Consider the following 15,101-nt stretch of genomic DNA (forward strand, 5'->3'; position numbering starts at 1 on the left):
ATTAGGTTTTAGAACACTTATTTAGAATTATGTGTGATATCATGTCAATATAGACTTAAAAGTCATCTAATTACCGAATTTTTGCTTTACTGATTGTGCCTTGTCATGCAATATACATCATAAAATAATCTTTTTACTACAATTTCTTCTGGAAACGTCAGACGTATTTCTTTTGATATTGTGGTGTTTGGCATAAATACCTTTGATGATAGGTTTACATAACATATTTAGGACACTATAATGTATTTTTCGTAGTCAAACTATTAATTCTTTCTTATTTTTGTCAAGTATGCAAAAAGAAAATAATAAATTCCTTTAGCTCAACACAAGAGATAGCAATGTTTTGGGTGTATCTGCTGATAGTAAGCTCCGCCCACAGACTCAATAAGCTCCGCCCACTGGCTTCATTTGTCTGTTGAGAGAGGAGCGGGAGGCCGTCTCCTGCATATTAAAGCTCCTTGGTAAGAATAGCTTTTGAGAAATCATAACATGAGGCACATTTCCCACTTGTTGCAAGACACCAGTCGCAATAGAAGTGACGAAACCTACATCGCTTAAAGCTAAAGGAATTCTGCTGCCTTATGGCGTGTATTTCTTGGCGATGGGCTGTATGGTTCCGGAGATGAAAGCTTGTCGACAGGAGAGAGAGAGAGAGAGAGAGAGAGAGAGAGAGATTCAGCTATATTATATTTGTGAAATACAATAGCTCCACAGTTTCCATGTAAATGATATATATATATATATATATATATATATATATATATATATATATATATATATATATATATATATATATATATATATATATATATATATATATATATATATATATATATATATATATATATGTAAAGAGGGAAAACTTCACGCTAGATTAAACAGATGAATGTTGAAACTGGTCATTTCATAAAATGGATAAGATGAAGAATTGAAATATTTTTTCTCCCAGTTTCCTGTTTTGTTCTAGTTTCCTTGGTTTTGACCCCTACCTGTCTTCGTGGCTCAACTCTCGCCCTGCGTCCTAGCTGTACCGTTATTATCGAGACACCCCTTACTTTGGACACACGGAGACACCGGCCACTACATAGGTTTTCCTTGCCCTACTAATCTTACGTCTTCAGTCCAGCCAACATCCCCTCACTCCGACACAAGGCTTCCATTTCTAATTCAACTCTCCTCCATTGTTGCTGCACACGACGTGTATTTGCATTCCAATTTTATATGTGTTACAAGCAAATGGCAAAATAAAATTTACCTATTCTCGTCATGGAATAGGCAACAATGAAAAGATAAAAAAAAAAAGTCAATAGTCATAAGATATTTTAGTGTAGGGGATAAATTAACTAACCAATACAAGTGTTTCAGTCAGCGGCCGTTGCGATAACACTCTTGATGACACTACTCGAATGTTAATCTATATATGTTATCGCTTCAAAACACTAATTTCTTTCCGGGAGGGCAGGTGTGACGCACGTACTGTGCCGCAGGCAAAACACCTTATTTCACCTTACATGATTAGCTACTTCGTGCTCCTAAAAAGCTGCCATAAAATGTATCACATCCGGTGCCATCGAGGCACTCCCTGCTTAACCAGCTGTTATAGGTGTTAGCAGCTTGGATTACCTGTTTGTGCAGAATGGACAGCGGAGTCCAGACGGTCTCTTACAAAAAGTTGTATTATGCTCTGCATCGCCTCCCGCTCTTATATACAGGTGAACGGTCCGAGTTCCCTCTGATCTCCACAAAAATTCGGTCAGTTTCAATTTGTTTCGTACTCTGGTGAAATGCTCCATCACTCATAAGAGTAGTTGCATAAGAAACCCAGGTAAAGATTGCTTCTGGTATAAGTTTGCATAAGGTCAAGAAAATACATAATGTTACTGGACGTCATTATGTCTCTTGGTTTTCATTAGCTGCGTTTGGCTACCTGAGTGACGTCATGGAAGACTTGAGGAGACCAAGTTCCTGATTGGTCGGCACGGGTGGGTGTGTCGAGGTGCTTGCTGTGCCTCCATACACCTTTAGTATTGGACCAAGTTTTAGTGCTGCTAGAAAAACCTGATGTGATGTCATCCATAAGAGTACACAGATCTATATATTATAGTTAACTGACTGACAAAATTCAGCCCAGCAACAACAGGTCGCAAGAGGAAAAGGTAGCCTGTTTAGCGTTGACTTATCACTGTCACCTCACGTGTCTTCCTGTTTACACATTCTGGGCTTGAAACAACGTAACCCTTAGTTGACATTTTTGGTAGAGTGCCACGTAATGTTTTGCTACCACAATAATTTCCCATAATATTTTTTTTAATTATTATTGCAGCGAGACATAAAACTAACACAGCTGGAAAAAGAGCAGGACATTTTTTCTTATCTTAAAGTGAAATGCATCATACCATTTCGATCATGTACGAGATAATAGTTACTATCTGGAGACAAACATGAAAACTGAACAATCTTATTATATATCTGTTCGTTGGTCCGTTATTACATTTTATTTCTTACTCAGTCATGTTACCTTAAAAAGAATAATAATGATGATAAAAATAAATATATAAACATACATAGTTCCTTTATACTTACGCGGAATGATTATACAGCACTCGAAGGAAAATATTTTATTGAACTATTGATGTATGTTTATGAAAAGGTAAACTTTTCATTATTGAGACTGAACATACACATTTTCCTTTGTCTGATACAGTATTCTTCTGTTCTTCGTTGATCACGTGAAAGTATTTTCCTCCTACCCTCGGATTGTGAAGATTACCTCCAATGACTATTGCTAACAATCTGTAGCAGCGCCACAAAGTGCTAAGTATATTTCCTCTAGCCACAGATCGTGAGGATTACCTCCAATGACTATTATTAACAATCTGCGGGAGCGCCACAGAGTTCTACGTATAAGAGACGTCTAGGAAAGTACGGAAATCACCGCTAATTTGGCGGTTTTGAGTTAAAGGTGACATGAGAAAGGTGCAACCCTCCTCTGCAAGAAGGCATTGGTTTTAAAGCGATTTGCAACCATCTAGACTATTTACCGTGGGTCAAGAGTTGCTTTCTTTTTGTAGAAATATTGTCACACCATCTTCTGTCTCAGACAAGGATTCTATATATGTTCCTTAGTCTCTGAGCATAGGAGAGGCATCCCCGCCTCACTGGCTGGCCAATCAGCGTGGCCTGCGCCGCTGACCTAACCAATCAGCGCGAGCGTGGAAGTGTTGGTGCGCTGCTATCAATATGTGCTGTCCCTTTAAACACTGGGATTTAATTATGTGCTTTTTACGCAGATTCTATAGGAAATATAGTGCCAAAATGAGTGATAGCAGCAGTGAAAATGAGGTGGAGGTGCTGAGAATCTCTCAGAAGCGGCAGAAGTATGAGGAACAGTAGAGCACAGTAATAGGAAAACGTATGTGAGACAGTGGCAAGGTTTACGATTCACAGCATGGTGTAACTGTGGCAGCAAAGCAAGTTAGTCCTGCTTGTAACTAATTGTCACCGGAAGTGCTACGCGTTGTTAAAAGATTACTGGGGTCTGTGCTTATATGATAGAAAAAAAAAAAAAAAAACTTATCTGGCCTTTTTTATTAATATATATATATATATATATATATATATATATATATATATATATATATATATATATATATATATATATATATATATATATATATATATATATATATATATATATATATATATATATATAATCATCTGCTTTTTACAATAAATTACTATTTTTCCTTAATACATTCAAATACTAATTTTTTTATGTTCTTTTTTATTACTTTATACCTGTTTAAGTATACATTTATGAAGTGAGTATTTTATAATGTTAAAATTTTTCTGGATTGGAATAATGTTAGGAATGTGTAATTTTTTTTACATGTATTCTGGTCTTCCTCAGGTTTCTTTTGATATAAAATGTACATGAATATTTCTATGACTTGCAAAGATAAGATTTCGCAAAATAAAAATTGACAAGTTTTATACAGGCCAATAACTCGAAACTATAGGCCTCTTCTATCCTAGACGCTTCATATTTCCCTGCCTCATACTGTGGCCCTGCCTAACCACTACTGCCCGCAGAACATGACAAATATAAACTGTGAGGGATGACTGTATTTGTCTCTGATGAGAGGATTTCTCATTATTCTTATCTGCATGGATGACGCAATCCGTGAAAGGGTATTCCATTCTGCATCCCTCCCTCCACCCTGTTTTTTCCCTTAAATAGCATCGCTCTGTTAAATTAGTTGGAGGAACAGTAAAGTCTCTCTCTCTCTCTCTCTCTCTCTCTCTCTCTCTCTCTCTCTCTCTCATTTTAATAAGATCTATGCATCCAAGGGTGTTGCATGTACTATGATGCGAGTCATGACCTTTGTAACTCATTCACCGGAGTTACGTAGTGAACCCAACCGCCACTAAACGCACGCACTCTCCAAGGCAAGGCTTATAGTCTGTCCACTACTCTGCCGCCCAGCATCCAGTTAGGAAGAACTGGAGCAATTTATAAAGCGAGGATCTCATCGGGAAAGGTTCATGGAAGGCTAAGAGAATACATCTTTATTGGAAATGTAATTGACGTGATTTTGTGGTCTATTATTTGTGTTTCCGATGTGCCCATCCTTGGACCACTCACCTCACCAAGTAGCCGGACACGTGACGTCATGGAACTTTCTCGGGGGGGATGTGAATTAGCTACCATAATACCTTGAATTGGTATGTATTCAGTACTATCACATGTTGTACAGTACTATTCATACTATCTATCTATTTGTCTGTCTGTCTGTTCTACTACTTACCTATATAATCCTTGTTGCTGAGATATCGCTGCTCCAAGAGGATTGCCGTCATAGGGTTTTAAAGAGTAGCAGTTAATCACCTCAGAAAAAAGATAGCTAGGAAAAAAAAAGAATGTTGGCACCATTATGACCACAACAGTGATATGTGCCGTGGATAAATGACAGCCAGTGTCTAAAAATCAAGGCCAGCAATTTTTTCTACCAACCGTCACTTTACACTATGATTGCCCATAATCACTTCCAACAGGAGTATAGTTAGGGTGCCAAATTTTTCGTCTCCCACAATTGACATCAGAGGTGCCCAAACAACCTAGGCATTTACAGCAAGTGGGGAACATTATGAGGGACAATATCCTTGAGAGTCCGCAGCCAATTGGTAGACAAATTCGAGTGCTTCTTTCAACTAGGGTCTCCCAAACGTTTGAGAGACCCTGCTTTCAAATGAACTTGTCCACATATTGCAGTACCAATCCTCACATCCACACAAACCGAGCCGCCTGGTAAGCAAATCAGCACTGCACCTGGAAATCTCCATCATCTAGAGACAAGAAAAAAAAAATTGTATATTCACATGTATGTATGTATATATGTATGCACTCATGTTCGTGTGCCAATAGTGAACTCACAAATTATGTATATATTGAGAATTAAAGTGAGCACTCGCTGCACTTATGATGCTTATCGTTACTTGCACTGTTGTGCCTCTTCTGTTTGAATGCAACGTTTTATGTAGTTTTAAAGCTATTTAGTCTCTTATAGCTAGTTTTACAATTATTCTCACTCTTCTTGCTCACAATGACATTTACCACGAAGTTTCGCTGGGGAGATCAAACGTGTGTCAGCTTTCTGTTACTAGTTCCGTTTTTAACTTAATTAAAATCTCTCTCTCTCTCTCTCTCTCTCTCTCTCTCTCTCTCTCTCTCTCTCTCTCTCTCTCTCTCTCTCTCTCTCTCAGTGTTATTTAAGTGAAAAAGCATTAAATATATAATAATGAACAAACAAATATAGATAGCTAAATAAATCGTCAATTAAAACACACACACACACACACACACACACACACACACATGCACACACACACACACACACACACACACACACAACATAATATTCTACTGAGTAATGAACCTCTGTTATCCATCCACTAATGCCGTGAGACCATGGTGAGATGAAAACATGTGGCAACCTTCACCCCTGATTCACAGAGATATAGTGTGATTATATACCGTTTGACGCTCGTGCGTGGAATTAAAGGGCAAGGGTGAAGTGGTTGTCTAGGAGGTGATAAAACGCGGCGTGGCATCTCAGTTCTTCACCATTGCTTTACAGGACGTTTGGGATACGTTGTTTTTTGTATTCTTATTTTTCCTTTTTATTCGTTCATAAGACACAAAGAAAATTAGTGAATAAATTAGTCAAATACATTGCGGAGAGAGCCAGAGAGGAAGCAAAAGCAAAAGGATGAGTGCTAATTAACGTGCCAGATTAAACCGTTAATGTGCTCGTGATTTTGCTGCAGTTGATTTCAGGGTTAATTATGTGGTCAGTATTTTCAGACACTGAGGAAGGTAGCGGAGAATACAAATGATTGTTTTAGTGAACGGAACGTCTACTTAAGAGAACGTTAATGCGACTGATTTGTTAAAATTTTAGAATTTAGATGGACTCTCCATCCTGGATACTTTCATATTAGCAGCGAGTCGACAGTAATAAGTGACGGAGGAAGTGGTGCTCCAGGAAAGAAGATACTCGCAAACTTCTTTGCAAGTGAAAGGACAGGAAAATGTTCATGATAGATGTACTAAAATAAATACATAATTAAGCAAATAAATATTTAAATAAACAAGCAAACGTAATCTATTCAGCAAAATACGTAGATAAATAAATAAGAATTAATTTGCATTAAAGCTAGAAAATTAATTGTAAATTTTATCGTTATTCCAGTTTCCACACTTTCCAGTCAACGAACTGATGACATTGAACCGCAATGCACGAATGCACGGCACAAAATGTCTCTTCTAATTCTAGAATTTGTGAATAGTAGAGAGAGAGAGAGAGAGAGAGAGAGAGAGAGAGAGAGAGAGAGTAGTGATGGGATTACTGCTCGCCACGGTGGTCGTCCTGCACCAACCCTACCGCAAGATTCCAGCCATATCATGAGGGTGTTCCTCGTAGAGGGTGTTCCTCTTCAACCAAACACACTGCTACAAACACGTGTTCTATCAAATGTGGTACATAAGATTAGGAAGGACCTATCAGTCTCCTGTCCTGGTTTAAGAGCCGTTAGGAACAGTTTAAATTTGGCGCTTGAATTGGTGGTATGTGACAGTGTTGCCAATTATAGTTATAATGACAGTAAATTTATATTTTTCTCACCCGTCTAACAATTTCGAACCAGACTACATTTTTCTGGTAGATTTTGATGTACTTTGAATGAATCTAGTAACCGTTTCCGTCGCAAATATTTTTTATTTTTTTCTTATATACCCCCGCTCTCTCTCTCCCTTTCTCTCTCTCTCTCTCTCTCTCTCTCTCTCTCTCTCTCTTAAGCAGAAATTCATAAAAAAAAAAAAAAAATTAACTAAACTTAACTAGACCTAACCTAACCTAATTAAGCCCAAGCTAACCTAACTAAACCTAACCTAACCTACCTTAACGGTAAATTTGATAAAAATTAATATCTCAGGAACGAACAATTTGCGACATTAAAAATACACACCATTATGTGACTCAAGTACTTGACTAAAAATTTTATTTATTTATTTATTTATTTATTGATTGATTTTATTTATTTATTTATTTTTGCCGTGATATGGTTGAATATGTATAATAATACCACATTGACTTATAATTCAGTTTTCTATGTGAATAAAAGTAAAGTAGTTAAAGGAGATGACCAATGATCACTATGAAATTTATAACCAGAGAGCAGTCCCGGATGCTAGACGGGGAAGGCAAGTAAACAAACACTCGCCGGTAGGACCTTTGAATGCATTTTCGTATTTTCCTTGTGATACAAAACACATATGAGACAAGATACGGTGAGGCTTCTGGTTATGGTAACATTTTACTTTCACCACTCCCTCTTTTCCGGACAAAACTTTTTTTTTCGGGCTGTTTTTAATTTATTTTATTTTTTTTACATTTTTTTCTATTATTTTAGGCTTACACCATCATGCTCTACAGCATTGGGAATGTGATTTTTGCATACCTTACTGAATTCTAAGAAACTTTATCAATGAGTTTCCGTGGGAAATCCAGTTTCCAAAATAGACGGGCACTTCCTCAAAAAATTCCCTAGACCCGATCCTGCAGGATAGGTTAGGTTACATTAGTATCCCTGGAGGGAGCCAAGGGCAGCTCACCCCCTCCCCCCGAACTAGGTTAGGGGGATGGGAATTATGGTGTAAATCTAAAAATTTACTTTTATTTTTTACCCCCATCCCTTCAGAAACTGATCATTTGCGATAAAAACGAAAACCAGATTAATACAAAACAGAGCACTCCAGGAGAATTGGGGTCCCGGGATGGCTTTACCCGCTGCCTGCCGATATGAATTGCCAGTTATGCATTTCTACTACAGTGTTACCACGTTGGGCGAGTGAGGATATTGTCACGCTTGGTGGAAGAGGTTACCCTTTAATGCACCTACACACTGGCTAGGTCCGTAGCCTGCCAGGATACCTGTAAGACTGCAATATAAATGCATAACTGACAACACATACCGATAGGCTGCGGGGCCAGTCAGTCATTTTTTAATTTTTTTTTTATTTAGGGCATTTTTTTATATTTATTTATTTATTTTTTTTTTCACCTGGCTGGTTCCAGTCACCCAATAACCGGCAGGTTTCAGCCAAAAGCATTCACACGGTCGAGAGCAGCCGCTGGCTCGCTGTATCAAAACAATCAAGATGGAGTTCTCCAACGATAAGCTGGTTGCTATAGCTACGATTTTGCCGTGCTTGAAGAAAAAGCGATAAATTTGCAGTTTCAACCAATACTCCCATCCTCTATCTCTTTCACTATAGTCAACAAACATAGGGGCATGATGGAAATGTTAGGGTTTTTGGTGGTGAAAGCCAAAATGAGGCATTTTTGACATTCCTGAAAAAAGTCAAAGAATGAGTAACGCATATTTTGAAAACGGGAAACTTCTAGGCTATCCGAATGTAACCAACCTAACCTAACCGGGGAGAGCTTTGTCCCCGTGGATCCCTCCTTAAGATCACTAACCTAGCCAAACATTACCTAACCTAACCTAACATAATCTAACATTACCAAACCTAACTGAATCTCACATTACCTAACCTAAACTCCTAACCCTCCCATAAGGTAAACTAATGTGACGTAACATCTTGTAAACTCCTACATTCTAGTCATCACTACATACCAACAGTAATTACTTGGTAAAAATACCATAAGAAGAAGTTGAGGGAACTGGCAGTAAACTGCCAGTTTGTATATTCACAGCCAGCACACATCCCTTCCATGGCCATGGTCTAACTGATGCAGCACAGACAGTACTGGGTTTTCCTTCCTTCCCTAAACATATGTGCCTATATGTGATTGGCCGACAAATTTCTGTTTGACCTGATTTGCAGCAGGTAACCTCACATCATTATAGGTCTTAACATGTGACTCAACATCATGTTGCCATCATGCATGCCCACCATTGATAACAAACATAGAGACACACTCAGTATCCTATGAGAGATGACTGGAGGTGGACCCAAGCTAGAATTGACTTAAACCTTATAAATTCTTTTCTGAAATTGTTATATATTTCCAACAGTAAAATGGGCTAGAAATGCTTCAAACAGTGAGATGTAGACCCTGCAAAGGGCTATAGTTATTTACAATGTATTAGTTGAAACTGCAATAAGAAAAATGGTTATGGACTTGTTCTTGGCTAGCAAGAAGGAATACAAGTGGTGTTTATTACCAACTCTTGCATCCTGCTTGCAGGTACTACAAGTGATACATGATCAGCAGTGACAAAGGAAGAAACAGGAACACCTGAGGTATCGATGGCTTAGAGAATGTATGGGCACCTGCAGATAGGCATCCTTCAGGTTGACTGTTGTCATCCAGCCACCTCACGTGATGGAAACCAGAATGGTTCTCACCGTTTCCATCCGGAACTTTGTGGTGGAGACATGGTGATTGAGGAAGGAGAAGTCAGTGACTGGGCAAAAACCCCTGACACCTTGAGAACTGCAAACATCTGGCTGTAGAACCCTGGAGTCGAGGGAGCTTCCTCTACTGCACACTTGTTGATGAGGGCTGTGAACTCTGCCTCCAAGGTTTTGCCTCACTTGCAACTTGCGAGTGGGAGACCAAGTACAGAGGAACTGGAGACAATGGAGGGGAGGAGTGGAAAGGAATCCTGTACCCCTTGCAGAGGACCTAGAGTACTTTCTCCTCTGCCCTTAAGCGAGGCTTAAGCAAGGCTTAAGCGAGGCAGCCCCAGTCAGTGTTGTCTTGGTAGGGAGTTCACTTACGAAAAAACTGATCCCAAGTCTTCTTTGGTGGAGAGTCCTCTGAATCCTTCAGGCATCAAGGTTTGAAATGTTTGGTGTAGGAATGATGCTGAGAGGGATGAGAACAAGGGCGAGAGTCAAAAGAAGTGGAGGAGTGCAGATTCTTCTCCAACAGAGGAGTACCTGGCTTTGGTTTCAGGTTGATAAGTGAATTGGTAGTAGCTTCTCTGACTGAAAACTGAGGCTGCCTTCTCTGCTTGCTCACTAGCTTTTGTCTACGTGGGTTTCACAAAAGAGAAGGTCATAGTCAGCATTCAACCTGTGAAGATATGCCTTGGAAACTGGACTGAAGCAGTGCATATTGGCAATAGTGAAACCTGTAGTCCATGCCTGGTCCATCATCACTTTCTGAATACTATGGGGAAATTGTTCCATCCTGGATATGTGTTAAACCAAACTCACCTTGGACAAGGCAAGGAAAGCAAAGGTACCCATCACCCAAAACAGAAAGTTTTGTGTCCCAAATGGTATTTAGAGCCTCCTCCAACGTTACCATCTTGCCCTGAGCTACACTGCCCTGTGGTTTGCCTTGCACAGTTAAATGATGAATCAAATCAGGGCCAATCTTGGCTTTCCTGTTTCTTCCTTTGTTGCTGCTGATCCTGTATCACTTGTAGTACCTGCAAGCAGGATACTTGATGAATGAAAGCATAGAAGACTCATTAGCATGAGATAGGGGAGTGGAAGCTTGTTGCATCATGAAGTTTATGGGCTGCACCCTTTTCAAACAATGAGTGGGAGCCGGCATATCTTCCCTCTGTAGGCCTGGAAGGAATAGAGCGGAGTCCTGGTACGAAGGTCCCTGAGTGGAAGGAAATCTCTCTCAGACAAATCCTACCATTGCTGTGAAGTTAAGTGATGAGTGTGGGAGACGACTACTGTCATCCAAATAATTGGCTTCTTCCTTCACTTGCCTCCTGTCCTGAACCCTTCCTAGAATGAAATAACAGTGTGGAGATGAGTGTCAAAGAGATGGAAAACAAAGCATTGAACCATGCCTGTGTGACTGAAGGATGGAGGGGGGCAAAGGAGAGGCAGCCCTTTGCCTTCAAGATGAAGGAGAAGCACAACGAGCAAAAATGCATGCTGTAGATGTGGGAGAGGGTTATTGGTACACACTCTTATGTACCCCTTCTCCCATGGACTGAGTGGCAAGAGACGCTACACGTCCTGTTGTTACCACAAGCAGTCTGACCCTCACCCATTAGTCATGGATGGGCTAGTGGGCCAAGCACCTCACTTAGTACCTTATCCTGGTCCTGAACTGTGAACAGACCTGGGGAAACAGGTACTGGGACTGTGATTGACGGGACGTCCAGCTGACTGGCATGCTTGCCCATATAAAAACTCGTCAGTTCATACCCCAGGTTACACCACCATGCCTTCTGGGCTTGGAGTGCCTCTTGCACTTTGCTAGGTGCCACGGGTGTTGGAAGAGTTGGACTGGTACTAGCCAGACACTTTGCCTGAGGCAATGAACATGCTGGAAGGGAATTCAAGTTGGCAAGGCAAGTTTGCAACTGATTAGAGATCATACCTGAGAACATATTCTACAGTGATGAGCTGTGGGACAAATGGGAGGCAAATTGTCCTTCCAGGAGGAGAATTGAGCCTGCCTGAGAAACTGAGTTATGGGGAGCAACCGAACTCACAGACAACACTGACTCCACCTGCTTTCACTTTTGCTCTAAGCCTTTGTCACCCTCATAAGGCTGGCTCCTAGCTGAAGGGGCCCCTGAAGTGCCAGCACCACTGAACCCTTTATTCTTTGCATGGATGGTGTGTCTCCTCATTAACTTAATCTGGTAAGCCTTGGTGTGCTCCACCACTGCTAGATCCCAGTCCTCACATACCTCATACCTAGCATCATTGGAATAATAACCTCAACATGCAATACATACAGAATGCAGGTTGTGGGAGATGCTAGGCATCATTCTGTTGCATCCTGGGTTGGCACAGGATCTCTTTGCAGAGCCAGAGGGAGGAGATACTGGCCCAGTAGGCAGAGAAGCTGTTTGAGAATTGTTAACCTCTGATGTGTCAAACAAGAGACTGCTACACTCCTCTTTTACTGGCAGTGCCTGAATAGAAGACCCCAAAGGTTTCATTGATGTCATAATCCAACAAAGTAGCAGAACATTGAACAGACTGTGAAAAAACACCAGAGAGAATAGACAGTGTGTTGATAGTACTGTCTGTCAGCAGAGAAGGGAGAGTGTTATGGATGTGGGGTGTGTGGAGCTGCTGTGCTGGGGGATGGGTGTTGATTTGGTTATCAGCTGACAGACACAAGAAGACAATATATTCATTGCCTAGGTAGAAGGAACAGGTATTATGTAAAACAAGAAAGAACTGAATACCAACATTGCAGGTGATAGAAACCAGTGGAGGTGGCTTATCAAACACAATAATTCTGTATAAAGACAGGATAGTGAAGCTTACAAAGAAGAAGCCTTCGTTGACATTGAAATTCCAATTTATGTGAAATATTACAAAAAATTCTTGGAAACTCCAACTGCAGGGTCAGGGTCTTCATTTCCATACCCTTCTAGAGCTGTGGTTCCCAAACTATCTTGAGTGATGCCCATTTTTTTCCTTCTAGCAGATATGCCTGCCACCCCCACCTGTAATCTGAAATATCCAGTAATCCAAACAAGCACATGTCCCCTGCATTTCATATTAGAAGATTTTTACTATAGTTCTTTCTCTGGCATGCCCTCTTTTTATCATCTCTAGGTTGTCATTCTATCACTATAATTGTTCATCTATTATCTGTGTAATGCATGAGTTGTTCTGCACTTCTCTGCTTTTTTAAATTTTTTATTTATGTTCTATTTCCCATTCCAGGTTAGGATATGATGTTTCGCCAAGTGTCTCTGGTACGATGCAAGATTCTGTCTGCAGCGAAATGTTATGGTGTGGCAAATGTAAGCATTTTGTTGTGGTGGGAAAAGAGGATACTAGGGAAAGGAAATGTAGGAATGCTGAAGAAGGGAATGTAGAAAGGCTGAAGAAGGGAATGTATGGAGGCTGGAGAAGGGAATGTAGAGAGGGTGAAGGAAATTAAGGGAGGCTAAGGAAAAGAATTCAAGGAAGCCAGAAAAAGGAATGTAAGGAGGCAGGCTGAGAAAGGGAATGGAAGAATTAAAGGGATGATGTAGGCAGATACAGAAAAAGCAGAGAGGGAGAGGTATTGATGGAAGAGAGGAACACTGACAGAAAGCAGAGAGAGAAATGAGGTTTGCAGATTTGTGCCATTAGGGTGAATGGCTGGTAGAATTAGAGAATCAATTACAGTGGTATCTCGACTTATGAGTTTAATTAATTCTGGGACATAGCTCATAACTCAATTTGCTTGTTTGTCAAATCAATTTTTCCCATGGAAATGAAATGAAATGCTATTAATCCATTCCAGCCCCCACATTTTTTTTTTTTTTTTTGTTACGTGTTTTTAAATACAGGAAACTGTTGATATAACGAACCTCTGTTTACAGAATTTCTGGTTTAACAATCCTTTAAGGCTACTGAACTCACTTTTTCATATGAAACTGTTTATAAATTACGGCATATTTCCCAATTATTGAATGCTTGCCTTATTTTTTTCTGAACACCCTAGGTCTAAAAATGTGGGAGAGTTGGCTGACAGTCATCTGCATGTTTGAAAAATGAATTGTGGCTGTGTGACAGCCAGTGAGTGACCTTGACAATGGCCGATGACATATCTCTCTCTCTCTCTCTCTCTCTCTCTCTCTCTCTCTCTCTCTCTCTCTCTCTCTCTCTCTCTCTCTCTCTCTCTCTCTCTCTCTCTCTCTCTCTCTCTCTCTCTCTGTATTTACCTAGTTATATTTACCTAGTTGTATTGTACAGGGCATGAGCCAAAAGCTCATTTTGTCTGGTCTCCATAACCATATCTATCCAGTTTCTCTTTAAACATTTGTACACTGTTTGCCACAACCACTTCTTCCTTCAAATCATTCCAGATTTCAATAGTTTTATACGAGAAGCTGTATTTCTTGATGTCACTTGAACATCCACTCTTCTTTATTTTCTTTCCATGCCCCCTCGTCTGTCTGTCTCCCTTCTCCATCTGTGGTACCAAGTCATTTCAGTCTTTTCTTTCTATATTGTTTACTAATTTGTACATTGTTATGAGGTCTCCTCTTTCTCTTCTTTCTTGTAGTGTTGGTAATCCCATCTCTTCAAGTCTTTCTTCATAGCTTAAGTCTTTCATTTCTGGTGCTGTCTTCGTTGCTGTCCTCTGTATTTTTTTCCAGTTTCTGTATGTCTTTTTTTTTTTTTTTATGTGGAGTCCAGACTACTGCTGCATATTCTAGTTTAGGTTGCATCATGCTTGTTATGATTTTCTTCATAATTCTTTATCTAAACAGTTAAACAGCACCATTATGTTTGGTAACAAGCTGTATGTAGAGCTGAATATTCTGTTTATATGCCTTTCAGGTGATAGTGTGTCCTGAATCATTACTTTTCTTTTTCTTCATTACTTTCCATTATTATTTCTCCTCCCATTTTTATACTTCCACGAAGGTCTCTTTTTACTTTTTCCTATTTCCAACACATGGCATTTTCTGGCATTAAATTCTAGTTTCCATCTTTGGCTCCATGCATGTATCTTGTCAATATCCTTTTGTAACCCCTTGCAGTCATTTTCATTATTATTTTCATTATTTTTCATCATCAGCAAACAGGTTTATATAACTATTTAGATCCTTTGTCATGTTATTTACATATATTT

At 39.7% G+C, this 15,101-nt stretch overlaps 2 protein-coding genes across 18 annotated transcripts in view; one reads left to right on the plus strand and one right to left on the minus strand.

The window, feature by feature from the left end:
• LOC135103698 (gamma-butyrobetaine dioxygenase-like) overlaps positions 1-1,808 on the minus strand; it is a 16,728-nt gene extending 14,920 nt beyond the window's left edge. The window contains exon 1 of the mRNA XM_064010276.1: positions 1,624-1,808. Within this exon, the coding sequence (XP_063866346.1) occupies positions 1,624-1,793 (170 nt within the window). The 5' untranslated portion in view covers positions 1,794-1,808. The remainder of the gene's footprint in view (positions 1-1,623) is intronic.
• Positions 1-15,101, plus strand: part of LOC135103699 (uncharacterized) — a 114,108-nt gene that overhangs the window by 1,640 nt on the left and 97,367 nt on the right. For 6 of the 17 annotated variants that reach the window (XR_010270167.1, XR_010270168.1, XM_064010277.1 and 3 more), the window contains exons 1-2: positions 7,743-7,849; positions 13,196-13,275. Coding sequence is in view for 15 of the 17 variants with exons in the window: in XM_064010277.1 (XP_063866347.1) it covers positions 13,204-13,275 (72 nt within the window). In the remaining 2 variants the exon portion in view is untranslated. Of the gene's footprint in view, positions 1-4,405; positions 4,726-7,695; positions 7,850-13,195; positions 13,276-15,101 lie in introns of those variants that run through there. The other 11 variants (XM_064010278.1, XM_064010285.1, XM_064010283.1 and 8 more) reach the window with 9 other exon arrangements.

This window comes from Scylla paramamosain, chromosome 9 (assembly GCF_035594125.1).
Source record: "Scylla paramamosain isolate STU-SP2022 chromosome 9, ASM3559412v1, whole genome shotgun sequence".
In the NCBI taxonomy this organism is placed as follows: domain Eukaryota; kingdom Metazoa; phylum Arthropoda; class Malacostraca; order Decapoda; family Portunidae; genus Scylla; species Scylla paramamosain.